General features: G+C 46.4%; 1 protein-coding gene across 2 annotated transcripts in view; it reads right to left on the reverse strand.

Moving 5' to 3' along the window:
- Positions 1 to 19,157, reverse strand: part of LOC119973878 (copine-9-like) — a 540,456-nt gene that overhangs the window by 137,880 nt on the left and 383,419 nt on the right. For both annotated transcript variants that reach the window (XM_038812403.1, XM_038812402.1), the window contains one exon: positions 6,067 to 6,130. In XM_038812403.1, coding sequence (XP_038668331.1) covers positions 6,067 to 6,130 — 64 coding nt within the window. The remainder of the gene's footprint in view (positions 1 to 6,066; positions 6,131 to 19,157) is intronic.

Genomic DNA, 19,157 nt, shown 5'->3' on the forward strand with positions numbered 1-19,157 from the left:
ATTATATTGTATATATGGGTTTTACGGTAAGGCCCCTGTACTACATGTACGGGGGTAGATCCCTGCCTGCTGGCTCCACCCAGTAGGCGGAGTATTAAATATGTGTGCTCTCGGAACAGCAGCCATTTTGTCAACTGCTGTCGGAGGCCACACATCTCTATGTAATAAAGCCTCGATTACATTCTACTCTCGTCTCGTCGTAATTGATAGTGCATCACAGGGTGCGTTTGACTTCGTGATGACAAGGAAGGTGGTGGGTCCGCTTCGTCGCTCGAAGGGGCTGCTTCATGAATATGGGGAGAAGGCTAGTCGACTGCCAGCCCATCAGTTGAGGCGGTAGGCGGCTACACGGGAGATTGCGCAGGTGAGGGAGGAAGGTTAGTAACGACGCAAGGGAAATTTAATGAGGCATTTGAGGCCTTCTATCATGGGCTGTATAGATGTGAGCCCCGGGGTGAGGACGCATGGATTTGGGGCTTTTCTTAGGCGGGTTGGTGGCCCCAGAGGTGGAGCGAGGGAAGCAGCAGGAATTGGAGGCGCCATTGGGATTGCAGGAGATAATGGAGTGTATTGGGTCGATGCATTCGGGGAAGGTACCTGGGCCAGATGGTTTTATAAATAGTTTTCCACAGAGTTGCCGCCCCATCTCTTGGGGATCTTTAATTACTCACTGGCATGGGGGCAGTTCCCGATCACGCTTGCGCAAGCATCAATCTCTTTGATCCCGAAGAAAGATAAGGATCCAGTGGGTGTGGGTCTTAGAGGCCCATCTGCCTGCTGAATACTGATGTGAAGTTGCTGGATAAGTGTTGGCAAGGCGGTTGGAGCGGTGTGTGCCAGAGGTGGCCTCTGAGGATCAGAAAGGTTTTGTTAAGGGGTGACAGTTGTCATGCAACATGAAGAGGCTGTTGAATGTGGTAATGATTCTGTCAAGGGGTAAAGCATCGGAGGTTATTATATCAATGGATGTGGAGAAGGTTCTTGACCGGGTCGAATGGAGGGCTCTGGTGACAGCCCCCTCTCTCCCGTTTTCCCCAGGTAGTTATGCCAATAGTCCCGTCAGGGTGTCGTTCCTCAAAATTTGGAACCAGCTGAGGCGGCACTTTGAAGTGGGGGGGGGGGGGGGGGGGGGGGGGGGGGGGGGGGCATGTCGGTATTGGCCCCAGTATGTGGGAATCATAGGTTCATACAGCACGGATAGACACGATGTACAGGAGCCTGACATAGAGGAGGGGCAGAGCGGTAAGGGTCTTGTTTGCAGGGGAAGCTCCAGCTGCCGAGAGGGAGTGAATCCGGGTACGTGCCGATGCGGGATTTCGTACGGAAGGAGCACCCCTCGTTTCCTCAGCTGCCAAAGTGTCCGCTATTGGATAAACTGCTAACTCAGGATGAGTTGGAGAAAGGGAGATTGCAGATATCTACGGGTGGTGTTTTTGGAAACGGAGAAGGTGCCAGTGGAGGAGATAAGATGGGCATGGGAAGAGGAATTGGGGATAGAGCTTGGGAAGGTGGAGGGGGAGGTATCAGTGTGATTGGGGGATAGGGCGGAATTTCTATAACTGGAGAAGATTAAGTTCACTCTCAGAGGGTCGCAAGAGGGATTCTAAGTAAGATGGAGGCTCTTTCTGTCGCTATTTGAAGGTCTGTTTGTCACATGGGAGGTGGGGTTGGGGGAAGCCTGTTGTCTGGGGAGATGTTGGGCAGCTTAGGGGACCTTGGTGATATTTGTTTGATTGGTTGTTGTATTATTGATTGTGTTTGGAATAAAAGATATTTTAAAAAATATATCCTGCAGCTAACGACTGCACTCCCACAACAGAATTCTCACACGCCCCTGCTGGCAGGTTCAATGGGTGGTACAGGGGGGGGGCTTCTGAAGAGGGGAAACGCTCCCGATCCTGGTCTCCGCCCCGCCATGGGACTTGGTCCCCGATGGGAGAATTCCACCCTAGTTTGGATTTTTCTATCCCTAAGACCATTTAATAGCAGATTAAAATTGTGCTACATGATAGACGGATTTGATAAGGTAGATACAGTTAAATTCTTCCTTCTGGCAGGTGAGTCCAGAGCAAGGAGGTGTAAAATTAGATCTGGGAAATATAAGTGTGAACTTTGGAGGCACATCTTCACAAAAAGGGTGATAGAAATCTGGAACTTCCTCCCTCAAAGCTGTGGATGCCGAGTCAATTGAAGGACTGAGATTGTTAATTTTCTGTTACATAATTTATCAAAGGATACAGAACAAAGGATAGAGAAGCCATGGTCTTGAATGGCTGAACAGGCTTGAATGGATGATTGTTCCTATATTCCTAGTGTCATGTGAGCATACCTTTAAGAAATGGGTGTTTACTATTGCAGTGATGTCAGAGAGTGGGTGGAGCTGGGCTGTCTGTCAGCTTTTTACTTTTGTTTTAGGCTGTTTGCTGCAGGGTGTGTTTTACTTTCGTTTTCAGTGTTGGAGCTGAAGCCAGATCAAGCAGGTGTACTGCTGTTCTCTCTGCCATCAAAAGACTATCTCTTGATCATTTGGTGAATTCAGAAGTATAAATGTTTTCAGTAGGGACATTAACCTGATGTGCTTCATTTAAAGGTTTTGTTTTTAAGTCGTATGGATGTTAAAAGTTAAGCTTAAAGGATTACTTAGTGTTGTAGTCTTTGGGGGTTGTATTTGAATTAATGGTTGCTAAGATGTTCACTGTGTGTTTTAAAAAGGTTAACTTGAGTTCATAGAATAAACATTGTTTTGCTTTAAAAAAATACTTTTCCATTTCTGCTGTACCGCACCTGTAGAGTGGGCTGTGTGCTCCCAATACCACGATCTATTAAAAGTTGTGGGTCAGGTGAACTCCATGAATCACTTTGGGGTTCTCTAAACCCTGGCCCATAACACTAGATTTTAATCATTAAACTGATTTTACTTAGGGTCCTTTGTAGATTGACGATCCTCAACCAGGCTGTTCAAGTTCCTTGCATTAGATGGAAAACTTCCACTTTTCTGCTCTCCCAAGAACAATTTAAAAACTCCAGCAAAATGGTTCCCCCCTGGTTAATATGTCCCAGCTTCCACTCTTGACGTTTCTCTGGCGAACACTTGATGTGCCATTGCTGCATCAACTTTGATGTATGCTTTTGAAAAACATTGCAGTGGTTGCCTGAATAATTGATACATTTATTGCTATGTAAAGTGCGAATGAACTCGATTCACAAAGGAGGCTGGAAAGCATTTGCTTACTACGAGGGTTCCATCAATCCGTCCTGCTGTGATTAAAAGAGCAGTAGTGGAAACAATATTTACATTAAGCTGCATCAAACAGAAATGGGAATTGGAGTACGTCAGGCAATCAGAGACACTCAAAAGCACGTCAGTCAAAAGGAAGATGCTTTTAAGACACAATGGGGGTGAAAATGGAGAGCAGTACAACAAAGCCTCAGAGATATAGAGCGAAGCATCGGACACAAAAGAGAAAGGAAATTGGGCAGATGCACCGTGGGTATAGGAAGTGGCAGTGGAAGACCAGAAACTTAGGGCTTCAGAATTTATTTTATTCTTTCATGGGATATAAGCATCGCTGGCAAGGCCAACATTTGTTGCCCATCCATGAATTGAGGTGCTGAGTTCTCAGCTTTCCTGACGTGCTGCAGTCCATCTGATACACAGTGCTGTTAGGATGGGAATTCCAGGTTTTTGGCCCAGTAACGTGAAGGAGCAGCAATATAGTTCCAAGTCAGGATGGTGCGTGACCTGGAGAGGAACTTGCAAGTGGTGGTGTCCCCGTACATCTGCTACTCGTGTTCTTATAGGTGGTAGAAGTTGTGGGTTTGAAAGATACTGTTGAAGGAACCTTCTAGATGGTACATACTACTGCCACTTTGAACTGGTGGTAGAGGGAGTGAATGGTTAAGGTGGTGGATGGGGTGCCAATCAAATGGGCTGTTTAGTATTGGATGGCGTTGAGTGCCTTGAATGTTGTTTGAACTTCACTCATCCAGGCAAGTGGTGAGTATTCTATCACACGCCTGGCCTGTGCCTTGTAGGTAGTAGACAGGCTTTGGGAGTCAGCAGGTGAGTTACTTGCCACAGAATTCCCAGCTTCTGACCAACTGCTGTAGCCATGGATTTATCTGGCTGATCCAGTTAAATTCAATCAATGGTAACCCCAGGATGTTTATAGCGGGGGATTCAGAGATGGTAATGCCGTTGAATGTGGATTATCTTTCTGGAGATGGGCGTTGTCTGGCACTTGTGTAGCACGAATGTGCTTATTACTTTTCTTCACTTTACAGCCTAGAGTTTTTGAGGGAAGCGGGGATTCTCCGCCGGCGGGATGCTCCGTTTTGCCGGCAGCCCAGGGGTTTCCCGACGTCGTGGGGCTGCCCCGCAATGGGAAACCCCATTGACTAGCCGGCGTAACGGAGCATCCCGCCGGTGGGGTAAAACAGAAATGTGGCGCGGCAGAGCGGAGAATCCAGCGCCATAATTCTGCAGCCTTGAGTTAAAATTTCCACAGTCTTGTCTGTGGCAGCTTTTACTCACAAGGTGGCAGTCTACACACATTGTCACCTGCAAGCATCAAGAAGTTAAGTGTATAAATTGCTGTTTGTGATTTAATATGTTTGCATGAGATTTCTTTGTCTGCTTTTTATTTTAAACTTTATGAACACATTGTGATTTTGTATATTAATATCACAAACAGTAACTTATAGTGCCTGGTCTTTAATGTGGGACAAGGTTTTCATCTTTTTTAGCTTTGCCTCTGGTCCTCCTGGTCTGACAAAATCTAAATGCCTCATCTTCATTTTCCCCACAATTTCCTTGGGCACAAGATGCACAGGGGCTTACTTCAAAATGAGTGACAATTCTTCATTGCCAAATCTGCTTCTCTCCATCGCCACCTAACCCCCCCCCCCCCCCCCCCCCCCCCCCCCCCCCCACCCACCACCACCCAACCCCCAAGTTACCTAGTTTCAGCTGATAAGTCATCATGGGGAATTAGAGAAAACCTTTTTCTTCAAACTGCTCCTCTCAGAATTAGACGTGGGTGGACGGCCACATTAAGCTAACCTTGTACACCTGCTGGCAGCCAGGATTTACCGAGGATTTGGTAGCACCATTGGAGAGAATGGACTGGATTCTGCATGCCGCTGACCTCCAGTCTTTGACCCTTTGCTGCGGCCAGTCACACGGATCCAGAAGCAATGGAGGGTAAGGGGGAGTTCAAAACATGATCAAGCAAAACATACACTTCAGAGATCCACTCAAAAAGGGCAGGCAGGCACCTTTATAATGGATGATGCTCACAACAGGGGAGGCAGTGGCGTTGTAGTATTGTCGCTGAATTAGTAATCCAGAGACCGAGGGTAAAGCTCTGAGACCCAGGTTCGAATTCCGCCATGGGCAGATGGTGAAATTTGAATTCAATGAAAAATCTGCTGCGGGATTCTTTGCCCCACCGGCATCCCACCTGCGGGTTTCCCGACGGCGTGGGGTGGCCCACAATGGGTAACCCCATTGGCCGGCTGTGGGAACGAAGAAAGCCGCTGCTGGTGGGAGCACGCCGGTGGAGAATCCTGCCCCTTGAATTAAAAATCCATTGCCGATTGCCATTAAAAAACTATCTGGTTTGCTCATGTCCTTTAGGGAAGGAAATCTGTCATCCTTAGCTGGTCTGGCCTACCTTCATGTGACTCCAGGCCCTTAACAATGTGGTTGATTCTAGAAATACCCTCAGGCAATAAACACTGGCCCAGCCAGTGATGCCCACACATCCCCGAATAAAAAAAGAGGATTTTTTTGAACCTGTCAGCTCCCTAATTTATTGTGGATTGTCTGAAACGCAATCATTTCATGGCAGCCATGGGGCACTCCGACTTTGTTACAAATTTGTGGCATTTCATAGCTTTTTTATCAGGTGCCACATCTTATCAGAGTGTGTTACCAAACAAAAACATGCAAACCATTAAGTCAGACAGGAAAGCAGTTACGAAAAGGAATATGACAAATAACACACACTAATGCCAATTCACAGAACACTCGGAAAGCAGTGAGGAAATATTGGCAGCACTGACCCGACAGTTGCTCAGTTCTTCGGCAGACAAGATCAGTGTTCCACATTTTTTGCCGGGGAGGCCTCTGGAGGGACAAAAAGAGAAATCATTCACTGGGTAAAGACAACACAGTTTATTACAGAGACCCAGAAAGATGACAGATTGAGGCCTGAGAGGCGTTCTACCACACACAATTAAGGATGGACTTTTAGCCTTTGAGATTTACCTTGGCAGCTTTGCACCTTGTTAAAATTTGAAGAGGCAAGACTATTTTCAGTTAATTAGAACCAAAACCAGAAATTATTTATTTTCACATTCCATTGCAACAGCTTCTTTATTTGACAAAATCAGTACCAATGTAGTTTGCCTCACTTCTATGAAAGTTACAAAGATAAAACCTCGACAAATACAATATTATGCTCTGTAGAGATGATAAGTTGTACATTGTGAGTAGTGAATAAAGGGCAATAATGATGTATATATCATTTATTCTACAAGAGAGTAGGATTTAAGTATTCAAATTAAGGGTACTAAAGGCTGTAGCGAGATCGGCAGTGACCTTTTATGTAGGACCTCACAATTACCTGAGAAATCTAGACTTGACTGGAATAAAAGTCACCTCTGTCTGCTGACTATGAGGGTCCATTGAGAAGTATGTCTATATTAATGCATGATGTGGAGATGCCGGCATTGGACTGGGGTGGGCACATTAAGAAGTTTTATAACACCAGGTTAAAGTCCAACAGGTTTGTTTCGAATCACTAGCTTTCGGAGCACTGCTCCTGCCTCAGGTGAGTGAAGAGGTGGTTGGGGTTACTGGGTTACAGGGATAGGGTGGAGGTGTGAGCTTAGGTAGGGTGCTCTTACCAAGGGCGAGTGCAGATACAATGGGCCGAATGGCCTCCTTCTGCACCGTAAATTCTATGATTCTATGATACATTTATAGACAAAGTCAATGTTGCAAGACAGTACTTTGAATGTGAGTATTTGCAGGTAATTAAGTCTTTACAGACGGAGCGGCTGGACCTGAATATTATTACAGTTCTTTGTCAGAATGGACCCACAGAACTAAATTGTACCCTAATTTGGTAATAATTAATGAAGCGAATAAAAGAAAGGTTTGCACCTTTCTCAACAGCAGAATTTATAAAAGCACTTCAAAAAGACAGCAGGCAATTTTCACACAGCAAGTTCCCACAGCAGTAATGTGTTAATGACCCCATAATCTCTTTTTTGTGTGATTTTGATTGAGGGATAAATATTAGCCAGGACACAGGAGAGAACTGCCCTGCTCTTCTGCAGAATAGACTTTTGATGTCCACCTAGGAGGGCCGAGACAGAACATCTGTTTAATCTTTCATCTCACACAGTGCAGCACCCCGATGGAGTGTCAGCTTTTTGTGCTCAAGCCCTGACTCAGAGGCAAGACTGCTACCCACTGAGCCACGGGCTGGGAGTAAGTGGGAAAACGTTGCGCTGCTGTGGAAGTTGAGGTGGAAAGGCTGACCGTGTAATCGGGTGCTCCCAACACAGTGCAGCACATAGGACCGGCCGAGAAAACCACAGGTCCATGGAACTTGATTAATGAAGGGAAAATCAGGTCCTGTCAAATTGCAATTTTCCATACGCAGCTCCATAGGAGTTCCAAATTTGAGGTCCTTATGCATTGGCGAGGCAGAAATAGAAGGGGCTTTACTCTTCAGTGCAACACTTGTTTTATTTGACCTGGGTGTGCTTAGGGCTGGAACTGAAATTAAAGATGTTCCACTTCTTTTCCACTATTCTTCACTTTAATGAGCACAGAACACAGACAAATCCTAATAGATTGCCTAAAGGTGCTGAGTACACAATACAATTGGAAAAAAAAAACTTCCAATTAGGAAAAACAGAGAAACATCAATTCCAATCACAAACTATAAATTTGACTCCGGCATTTTCCAGCCTAAAGGCATGTTTTATCTTTCAGTCAGCTTCATTACAAAACACAGGAAGAACTGATTCACAAGAAATGGTAATGAAAGAACACACTGGGTGTTAATTAATTATTCAAATTATCTCAGCTAGGCTGACACCGGCAGACAAGAGAAACCTCCAAGATGTGGAAGTAATCTGAAGTTGATCCCTGCATCAGAGAACTAAGTTATGAGAAGAAGCTTGTATTCGTCAGCCACAGGTGGAAGCAATTGAGAGTCAACCTTACATCGGTATGGAGGGTACGAAATGGAATAGAGTAGCTTAGCCTTGAGTACTACATCAAATTGAACCGGAAGGAGGCATGGGTACACATTGGTAAAACGAAAGTTGAAGACTCATGTCAGGAACAGTTTAGGGCAGTAGCACGGTGGTTATCACTGTTGCTTCACAGCGCCAGGGTGCCAGGTTTGATTCCCGGCTTGGGTCACTGTCTGTGCATAACCTGCACGTTCTCCCCATGCTGTGTGGGTTTCCTACGGGTGCTCCGGTTTCCTTCCCCAAGTCCTGAAAGACATGCTCTTATGCAATTTGGGCATTCTGAATTCTCCCTCTGTGTACCCGAAACAGGCATCGGAATGTGGCGACTAGGGGCTTTCACAGTAACTTCATTGCAATATTACTGTAAACCTACTTAATAATAATCATCTTAATAATAATCTTTATTGTCACAAGTAGGTTTCCATTAACACTGCAACAAAGTTGCTGTGAAAAGCCCCTAGTCGCCACATTCCGGCGCCTGTTCGGGTACACAGAGGCAGAATTCAGAATCCAAATGACCTAATAGCGCGTCATTTGGTACTTGTGGGAGGAAACCGGAGCACCCAGAGGAAACTCACGCAGACACGGGTAGAACGTTTAGACTTCGCACAGACAGTGACCCAAGCCGTGAATTGAAACTGGGACCCTGGTGCTGTGAAGCAACAGTGCTAACCACTGTGCTACCATGCCACCTATTGCTATCATGCTGCCCTTGTGCTACTTGTGACAATAAAGATTTTTTTTTAAACTTCCACAACGTTTGTATTTCTATGGCATGTCTAACAAATGAAAGTGCGCCACAACACTTCAAACAAAAATGGATGTCGAAACATAGAAGAGGGGATCAGGAAGTGGCTTTTAACCGATGGTCTGGAAAAGTGGAGGTAGATGGAGGCGTGATATAGATGGTACTTGTACATTGTTCACTGAACACTTGTTGAACACACTTGATAGAAGTAAGCATATTGGAGCAATTATACTCCGCTCGCATTGCTTTTATCACTATTTGACAGTTTTGTTCGAGATGCTGCAGAAATAAAGAAGCAGTAGGTTATTACCACGGCAACTAGAGTGTTTTTACAGACATAACGTAGTTGAAGTGTTGAAGGAGAGAATTCCAGAGTGTGGAGACTAAGATTCCAGCGCTCTGTTGAATGAGGGCAAATGCACACAAGGCCAAATTCAGGAGGGAGGGGAGTTCTAGGGGTTCGAAGGTTGGAGAAGGTTGCCGAGATGGGAAAAGGCCTGGCTTGAGAGAATTATGAAATTAGAATTTTAAGTAGTAGGCGTTGGGAGAGTGAATGATGACACCTCAGAAATTGCAACACCCTGATTGTACTGCATTGAAGTGCCAGCCAAGACTGTGAGGAAAGGTTGGACAGGCAAGGCTTGTATCCCCTGAAGTTTACAAGAGAAAGAGGTGACTTGATTGAACATAGAACAGTACAGCACAGAACAGGCCCTTCGGCCCTCGATGTTGTGCCGAGCAATGATCACCCCACTTAAACCCACATACCCCTAACCCAACAATCCCCCCATTAACCTTTACACTACGGGCAATTTAGCATGGCCAATCCACCTAACCCGCACATCTTTGAAGGGGGCAAAAGAGGGGGAGGTGTGGCGCTGCTAGTCAAGGACAGTATTACGGTGGTAGAAAGGATGCAAGATGGGGACTCTTCTTCCGAGGTAGTATGGGCTGAGGTTAGAAACAGGAAAGGAGAGGTCACCCTGTTGGGAGTTTTCTATAGGCCACCTAATAGTTCTAGAGATGTAGAGGAAAGGATGGCGAAGATGATTCTGGAAAAGAGCGAAAGTAACAGGGTAGTTGTTATGGGAGACTTTAACTTTCCTAATATTGACTGGAAAAGATATAGTTCGAGTACATTGGATGGGTCGTTCTTTGTACAATGTGTGCAGGAGGGTTTTCTGACACAATATGTTGACAGGCCAACAAGAGGTGAGGCCACTTTGGATTTGGTTTTGGGTAATGAACCAGGCCAGGTGTTAGATCTGGAGGTAGGTGAACACTTTGGAGACAGTGACCACAATTCGGTGACCTTTACGTTAGTGATGGAAAGGGATAAGTATACCCCGCAGAGCAAGAGTTATAGCTGGGGGAAGGGCAATTATGATGCCATTAGACATGACTTAGGATGTGTTGGTTGGAGAAGTAGGCTGCAAGGGTTGGGCACACTGGATATGTGGAGCTTGTTCAAGGAACAGCTATTGCATGTTCTTGATAAGTACGTACCAGTCAGGCAGGGAGGAAGGGGTCGAGCGAGGGAACCGTGGTTTACCAAAGAAGTGGAATCTCTTGTTAAGAGGAAGAAGGAGGCCTATGTGAAGATGAGGCGTGAAGTTTCAGTTGGGGCGCTTGATAGTTACAAGGAAGCGAGGAAGGATCTAAAGAGAGAGCTGAGACGAGCAAGGAGGGGACATGAGAAGTCTTTGGCAGGTAGGATCAAGGAAAACCCAAAAGCTTTCTATAGGTATGTCAGGAATAAAAGAATGACTAGGGTAAGAGTAGGGCCAGTCAAGGACAGTGGTGGGAAGTTGTGTGTGGAGGCTGAGGAGATAAGCGAGATACTAAATGAATACTTTTCGTCAGTATTCACTCAAGAAAAAGATAATATTGTGGAGGAGAATGCTGAGACCCAGGCTATTAGAATAGATGGCATTGAGGTGCGTAGGGAAGAAGTGTTGGCAATTCTGGACAAGGTGAAAATAGATAAGTCCCCGGGGCCGGATGGGATTTATCCTAGGATTCTCTGGGAAGCCAGGGAAGAGATTGCTGAGCCTTTGGCTTTGATTTTTAGGTCATCATTGGCTACAGGAATAGTGCCAGAGGACTGGAGGATAGCAAATGTGGTCCCTTTGTTCAAGAAGGGGAGTAGAGATAACCCCGGTAACTATAGGCCGGTGAGCCTAACGTCTGTGGTGGGTAAAGTCTTGGAGAGGATTATAAAAGATACGATTTATAATCATCTAGATAGGAATAATATGATTAGGGATAGTCAGCATGGTTTTGTGAAGGGTAGGTCATGCCTCACAAACCTTATCGAGTTCTTTGAGAAGGTGACTGAACAGGTAGACGAGGGTAGAGCAGTTGATGTGGTGTATATGGATTTCAGTAAAGCGTTTGATAAGGTTCCCCACGGTCGGCTATTGCAGAAAATACGGAGGCTGGGGATTGAGGGTGATTTAGAGATGTGGATCAGAAATTGGCTAGTTGAAAGAAGACAGAGAGTGGTAGTTGATGGGAAATGTTCAGAATGGAGTTCAGTTACGAGTGGCGTACCACAAGGATCTGTTCTGGGGCCGTTGCTGTTTGTCATTTTTATAAATGACCTAGAGGAGGGCGCAGAAGGATGGGTGAGTAAATTTGCAGACGACACTAAAGTCGGTGGAGTTGTAGACAGTGCGGAAGGATGTTGCAGGTTACAGAGGGACATAGATAAGCTGCAGAGCTGGGCTGAGAGGTGGCAAATGGAGTTTAATGTGGAGAAGTGTGAGGTGATTCACTTTGGAAAGAATAACAGGAATGCGGAATATTTGGCTAATGGTAAAATTCTTGGTAGTGTGGATGAGCAGAGGGATCTCGGTGTCCATGTACATAGATCCCTGAAAGTTGCCACCCAGGTTGATAGGGTTGTGAAGAAGGCCTATGGTGTGTTGGCCTTTATTGGTAGAGGGATTGAGTTCCGGAGCCATGAGGTCATGATGCAGCTGTACCAAACTCTGGTACGGCCGCATTTGGAGTATTGCGTACAGTTCTGGTCGCCTCATTATAGGAAGGACGTGGAAGCTTTGGAACGGGTGCAGAGGAGATTTACCAGGATGTTGCCTGGTATGGAGGGAAAATCTTATGAGGAAAGGCTGATGGATTTGAGGTTGTTTTCGTTAGAGAGAAGAAGGTTAAGAGGTGACTTAATAGAGGCATACAAAATGATCAGAGGGTTAGATAGGGTGGACAGCGAGAGCCTTCTCCCGCGGATGGAGGTGGCTAGCACGAGGGGACATAGCCTTAAATTGAGGGGTAATAGATATAGGACAGAGGTCAGAGGTGGGTTTTTTACGCAAAGAGTGGTGAGGCCGTGGAATGCCCTACCTGCAACAGTAGTGAACTCGCCAACATTGAGGGCATTTAAAAATTTATTGGATAAGCATATGGATGATAAGGGCATAGTGTAGTTAGATGGCCTTTAGTTTTTTTTTTCCATGTCGGTGCAACATCGAGGGCCGAAGGGCCTGTACTGCGCTGTATCGTTCTATGTTCTATGTTCTATGTTCTATGAAACATACAGGATCCTGAGGGGTCTTGACAGGATGGATGTGGAGAGGATGTTCCCTCTTGTGGGAGAACAATTGAATCAGGCGGGGTCACTATTTAAAAATAATGTGGGGGGGGAGGCCCTTTTAGAATGGAGATGAGGTAAATTATTTTAATTTAGAGGATCTTGTGTCTTTAGAACTCTTGTCCCGAAAAGGTAGCGGAAGCAGAGTTTTTGAACATTTTTAAGGCAGAGGTGGAGAGATCCTCAGTAGGCAAGAGGGTGATAGGTTATCGGGGGTTGGCGGGATGCAGATTTGAAGTTACTATCAGATCAGCCATGATCTTATTAAATGGAGGTGCAGACTCAAGGGGCTGAATGGCCGACTCTTGCTCCTTGTTTGGCTGTGCCCAAGTCTCTGGGGACTTGAACCAACAACCTCCTGATTCAGTAGACAGGCAAGGGCCAGACTATGACATAGACTGAGGAGCACCGGCGCCCAGCTCTTTGCGGGTTATGATCATCCCCTTCCTGCCCTTGACAGTGACCATCTGATGGTCCACCACAGCCCCAGCAACCTGGAGAGACACAACCCTGGGAGGGAAGGAAATGGGGAGGGGGTTGGGAATGGTAGCAATGACGGACCAGGCCATGTCTTAAGTGAAGTGGGAGAGTATGCGGGCCTCTCTGGCCCTCAGGGCCTGCCGGACCCTCACCGCTGCTGCCTGTCCTGCACCCGCTGGCTGGCCCTCCGGTTAATCCCCATGTCCATCCTCCAGCCCCTGCTGGTCCGCGCATCCTCATAATCCTCCTCGGAAGTGTGCACATGTTCCTCATCCCCAACCTCCAGCACTTTGCCCCACTGCTGTGCGAGGTTGTGGAGGACACAGCAGACTACCGCAAAGCGGGCGACCCTCCGGGGGGTGTACTGAAGGGCATGACCGGAGCGGTTGAGGCATCGGAATCGCATTTTGAAGAGTCTGATGCACTGCTCAATGACAGCCCGAGTTGTAGAGTTTGTATTATAGCTTCCCTCTTCCCCCCCCACCCCCTCTTGTATTCATAATAAAATTCCATTAAAAAGTAATGAATACATTCAGGCATCAGAAAGAACCAGCTGCTCCTTTCCCAGTTTGTTTTCTGGTTTCTTTTAATTCGTTCTTGAAATTTGAGCACTGCTGGCAAGGCCAGCATTTGTTGCCATCCTTAATTGTCCTTGAGAAGGTGGAGGTTAGCTGTCTTCTTGAACCGTTACAGTCCATCTGTTGCAGGTACATCGACTGTGATTCCTTTGCAACTTTTCTGTGACGGCTGGGTACATCTGAGTGGCTTCCAGGCTATTTCAGTGGGTAGTTAAACATCACTCTGAGTGGGGTCTGGAGTCACAAGTAGGCCAGATCAGGTAACCGTGGAAAATTTCCTTCCCTAAATTAGATTAGTGAATCAAATGGGTTCTTATGACAATCAACAATGGTTTCATGGTCACCGTTATCGAAACTAGCATTTTATTCCAAATTTATTACTTGTGTGTAAAATGCGTCCCCAGAGATGGGGGCTCCTGGATTGCTAGTCCAGTAATGTTACGCTACAGCACTGTACCCTAAGGGTCAATGGCCTGGATCGTCCGAGCAGAATCAACGCTCATCGGAGTGCTGCTTTACTGGAAGATCCCCCGCTGTGTTCTGAAACCTTCCTAGCCTGATTTCCCAAATTTGCAGTGCAGCATCCATCGGGTCGCTCTGCCGAATTGAAGCAGAGGCGGGGGGGAAGACGGGACACCCCCCCCCCCCCCCTTTTTAATGGCACCAGCTACTATGTGGTAAGATTAAATTTCCAGTCTGAATGTTAGCGACGGTCAGTCGAAGGGGGCTCTTGGGGGGTGATTTTGGGATCAATTATGTCGTTATCCATAGTTTAGACTAGGTTTTAAACTGTTTTAACCTTTCATAGGTAGCTACCCAGCTCAGTACCATAGAACTTTCCAATGTCTCTGACTCTAGCTCATAATTAGAGACAATCGTGAAGGGTCCCAGGGAGCAGGGGGCTGAAACTTTGTCGGTCCACGGGTGAGGACTTGCACAGGGCCCTGGCTTCCATGTTTGGTCATACATCCGCGCTCTGATGATCTGGCAATTGGAGGATTTGGCACAACTGTTCTATTTTTAGACCGATTCTGCGAAGAGTGAAAAGTTTCAGGTTCGATTGTTCAATTGTTCCAGTTAGTAATTAGGAATTTGTGCACTGTCTGCACAGAAGCAGATTGGTTGACCTTCAGATGCTTCACCCAGCTCATCAATAAGACAATCTGCAGGCTTCAACACGTTTTGCTCAGCAAGTGAATTAAAAATGTGGATCTTTGTAATGAGAGTAAATACCTCCCATGTCAGTAATGTTTTACCTTGATAAAATAATTGTACATTAATGACTAATGTCTGGACATCTTAACCCAACTGAATTACCACACTTTTAGCACGACAAGAAAAAATTGATCTCAATGCAAATAGACCCAAGAGAATATGCGATAGGCTTCTGACTAACCTGAATGTAGACAATGCTAAGCAGAATGTGTTTATTGGTGAACTGTGAGAGTTAATGATGCTGTAGTGGTGTTTCTGGTGGTGGGCTCTAAGGACTGAGAACACTTAGGAATTGCACTGTGTGGTGAACCACTGTGTACACCTGTATATGGGGCTGTAAGGTAGAACCTGTACTACAGGTTCGCCGGTAGCCCCTACCGGCTGGCTCCGCCCACTAGGAGCTGTATAAATATGCGTGTCCTCCATTGATCTGCCATTTCGCCAGCTGCAGTAGGAGGCCACGCATCTGATTGCAATAAAGCCACAGTTGTACCCAATCTGAGTCTTTGTGCAATTGATCGTGCATCACACTGCATATTATGTATGATTCTGTGACCACTATTATAGATGGGCAGAGAATCATTGCACAAGTAGCTGGCAGGTTATCAATATGCATTTCTGCTAGGAAAGGCTTCTCACTCATAGCACGTCAGTAAATGTCACCAACCATTCAAGCCTGCTTTCCGTGGCACTAGTCGTTCCCAGTTCCCTAGCCATGCCTGTTATTTTCCAAGTTCTGGGGTTTGATCGGTCATTCAATGGGCCCTGTACACAATTAAAGTTCCCCCCCCCCCCCCCCCCCCCCACACCCTACCACCATGATCAGTTGGTGCTTATCTATGTTGGAGATTTCTGCCATTGTCATCTTTATAAATTCCGTGTCGCCCCAGTTGGGAGTGCACGCGTTTACCAGGACTACCGGTGCCCTGTCCAGGACACCGGCAACCATGACGTACCGGCCCCCTTGGTCTGTGACCGACTTTGTCGCCGTGATCACCGCTCTCTTGGTTATCAGTATGCCCCCCCCACCCCCAGCCCTCTTCGGTCCCTCTCCCTCAGGTGCGACTCTTGGAGCTCAATGTCGGTTTTCAAACTTCTCAGATGGGAAAAGACTCTGGATCTTTTCACTGGGCCGCTGGGCCCCTAATGTTCCAGGTGACTATCCTGGTGGGAGGTTTCTGTCCCCCCCCCTCCCTTCCTGAGGGATCAGCCAAACCTACCTGGTGGATGCACCCCCGCATTCTGGGGTTTCTCTTTGTTAGGGGACCATCCAAAATGGCCCCAGTCACGGTGCTCACATGAGGCCGGCCCCTGCTCTCTGAGGTTTCCCTTTGTTTAGTGACCACCCAACATGGCCGCTAACTGTGTGCACGCCACATGGGTGGGCCTCTGTACTTGGGGTTTCGGGGGTTTCCCTTTGTTTAGGGACCCTCCAAATCGGCTGCTTCCAGTGGCATTTGTTCCATCAACCTGAACCTGAAGCCAGCCTCGCCCTTCCCTTCCCTATCATTATGCTTCCCCCATGGTCCCCCATCTCCCCTCTGTCCCCTCTTTCTAACATCCCCCACCCTATTCACCCTGCCACCTTCCCCTGCTCTATCCCCATGGATGACGGAGCTCCCCACTGGGAGCTGTGCCACGGCCCCTCCCCTCTCTTTCATACTTCCTGGTGCTAGCTTTCCCCAATAGTGTGGTGGCCCACTTCCAGGGGCTGATCTTTTCCCCTCCTATGCTCGATCAATTGTCGTCCATTCTGTCTCCTCTTCACCCTTTCCAGTGCTCTGTTGCCCTCGCCCTTCTTCCTGTGAGCTCGTGCTCTTGCTCAAAGTGAGGCAGTACCGTCCCGCGAAAATGTTCACGTCCGTACATTTTCTTTTTCTTTTCTCTCCCTGCGTCTTCCTCATCGCTGCTTTGTCTGCCTTTTGTTGAGGCCATTCACCTACACAAACTCACCCGCCTCTGCCGAGGTGGTGAAAGAATGGTCTTTGTTCTGGAATGCCACCAGAGCCTGGCTGGGAATAACATCCCAAATTTTATACAGTTCTTGTACAGGGCTGATTTCACGTGATTGAACTCAGCCCTGCGCTTTGCCAGGTCTGCCCCAATGTTTTGGTACACTCACATTCTGTGTCCTTCCCAACTGCTTGCTTTGGTCTCCCGAGCCCAACTCAGGATCCTCTTCGATCCTGTACCTGTGTAACTTGGTGATTATTGCCCCTGGCTGCTTCCCGGCATTGAGTTTTGGTCAGAGTGACCTGTGGGCCCTGTCGATTTCCATTGGTTTAGGGAAGCTGTTCCTTCCGACCAAGCTGCCCAGCATCTGGGTCACATAGTCAGTTGAGTCTCTGCCCTCGATCCCCTCTGACAGGTCCACTATTCGAATATTTTGCCGCAAAGACCAGTTCTCCTGATCCTCGAATTTCCCCTTCAGGCTCCCTTGCTTCCAGCGCGACGATCCTGTCGCTCTGGTTGGTCAACACCAAGCTCCTGGATTGTCCTTCACTGGGCCTCCAGTTTCATCCCCATTCCATCGAGCACCATCTGTATGGCGACCAGGGCCTGCACCACCTTGAACGCCACCTGGATCTCCACTTTGATCTCTTCCATCGTCGCTGTCAATTCCTTAGTTCGGAATATCTCCAGTTGGGGTGAAGGGTAGCCCATTGTCCGGGTCATTGGTCTCCCTCTCGGGGGTGGCCGGGGGTGGCCGGAGACCCCTCACTTTGTGTGTCCGCCGACTTGCTCACTCATTGCTTCTGCCCTTGTCCACCCCTTCTGGCTTAATGCGGCCTCTTGAGCTACTGCTAGATGGCCTCCCGGATACCACAGTGGATGGCATATTGCGAAATGCTGCCGAGAAATTCCACTCTCATATGGAAACTCCCAGAGGCATGAAAATGGAGTGAAAGCCAGTGTTTGTACTTTTGTGCTTCCGTTATAGTAGCTTGTAACTTATTAAGCAATATTATGATATGGCAAGTGGCAATTGCCAGGCTGACCAAATGCCAAAGGGAAACCTGATCAAGCTATCACAACAAGTAGCAGTTTGTATTTTAGTACATAAAGGTAGGTGAACTGAAGTCAGAAGTAAATATTCCAATACCACTTTTGGAGATTTAAAATAGGAAATTAAAACAATTAACAAAAGAAAACCTAAACACACAAGATTACAGTTACACAGTGAAATTTAGCCTCATAACATTTCCCCCAAATATTTCTATTCAGCTCGACACACAAATACACTCCCTTTTCCAGACAACAGTCCTTAAGGTGCCAGTGATATTGCCACAAGACACCTACTGTTACTAGAGAGGAGTTATTTCACGAAGCACCACTATCCTTCTCATTCAACAATGGAAATTCAAAGCTTTTAACAAAATCTTGCTTTCTGAAACAAACCGACATTTCCCTGGGGGTGGCTACAAGTCTGTCTAAGCACAGCATTCGCTTCAAGGGGTTACATGGCCACTCCTAACACAGTTTTCAATATTTCCTTAAATATGTTTTTTCTCCTTCACCTTTAAACCAAATTTTCTTAATTTTCTTTGGAAGCTATCTTTCCCAGAATATATAGATTTTAATGCTGTCTTTATGGCCATGACTTACAGGAATAATTAACATTGCTTTATTCACTCATGAGCTTGCCAGTTTGAAACCGTCCCTTCCTTTCTTTAGAAATTCACCAATAAAAGAAAAACAAACCTTCCTTATCTCCTCATGCAAATATCCATCCACGTTGTTTTCTTATCCTGTCTTAGCTTTGCTCATCTCTACTTCACAATGTCTTCTTTTTACACCTAACATTTTGATGATTTAAACCTTGCAGTCTGACACTACTCAGTGTAATTGAGACGGCCACAGACATGCAAACACATACACAGCCCCCCACAAGCTTGTTTCATAGAATCCGAGAGGAATATTGGAAAAAATATATAGTTTCTTTACAACATTGATCTTACTGGTTGGGAAATCATTGACAGGATTCTGGAAAATCTCTCTTTTAACGCAGTCCTGTAATTTAAAGTGTAATATTTCCAGCTGATTGGCTTATGCTATTCTGATCATCTTGTACATCATTTAATAAATTGCTGATGGAACAGCTACTTTTAGCAGCTGAAAGTGCCTGGTGCTTCGTTGGGTCAAACATCAGTCTCTGTCCTGTTTCAGGATGGCTTTTTAAATTTTAATCAGCTTTGGAAATTTTGATTGGCTGCATCCATTTTAAGTTTTAAATTTTAAAATCCTCAGA

Source organism: Scyliorhinus canicula, chromosome 11, assembly GCF_902713615.1.
Source record: "Scyliorhinus canicula chromosome 11, sScyCan1.1, whole genome shotgun sequence".
NCBI classification, from domain to species: domain Eukaryota; kingdom Metazoa; phylum Chordata; class Chondrichthyes; order Carcharhiniformes; family Scyliorhinidae; genus Scyliorhinus; species Scyliorhinus canicula.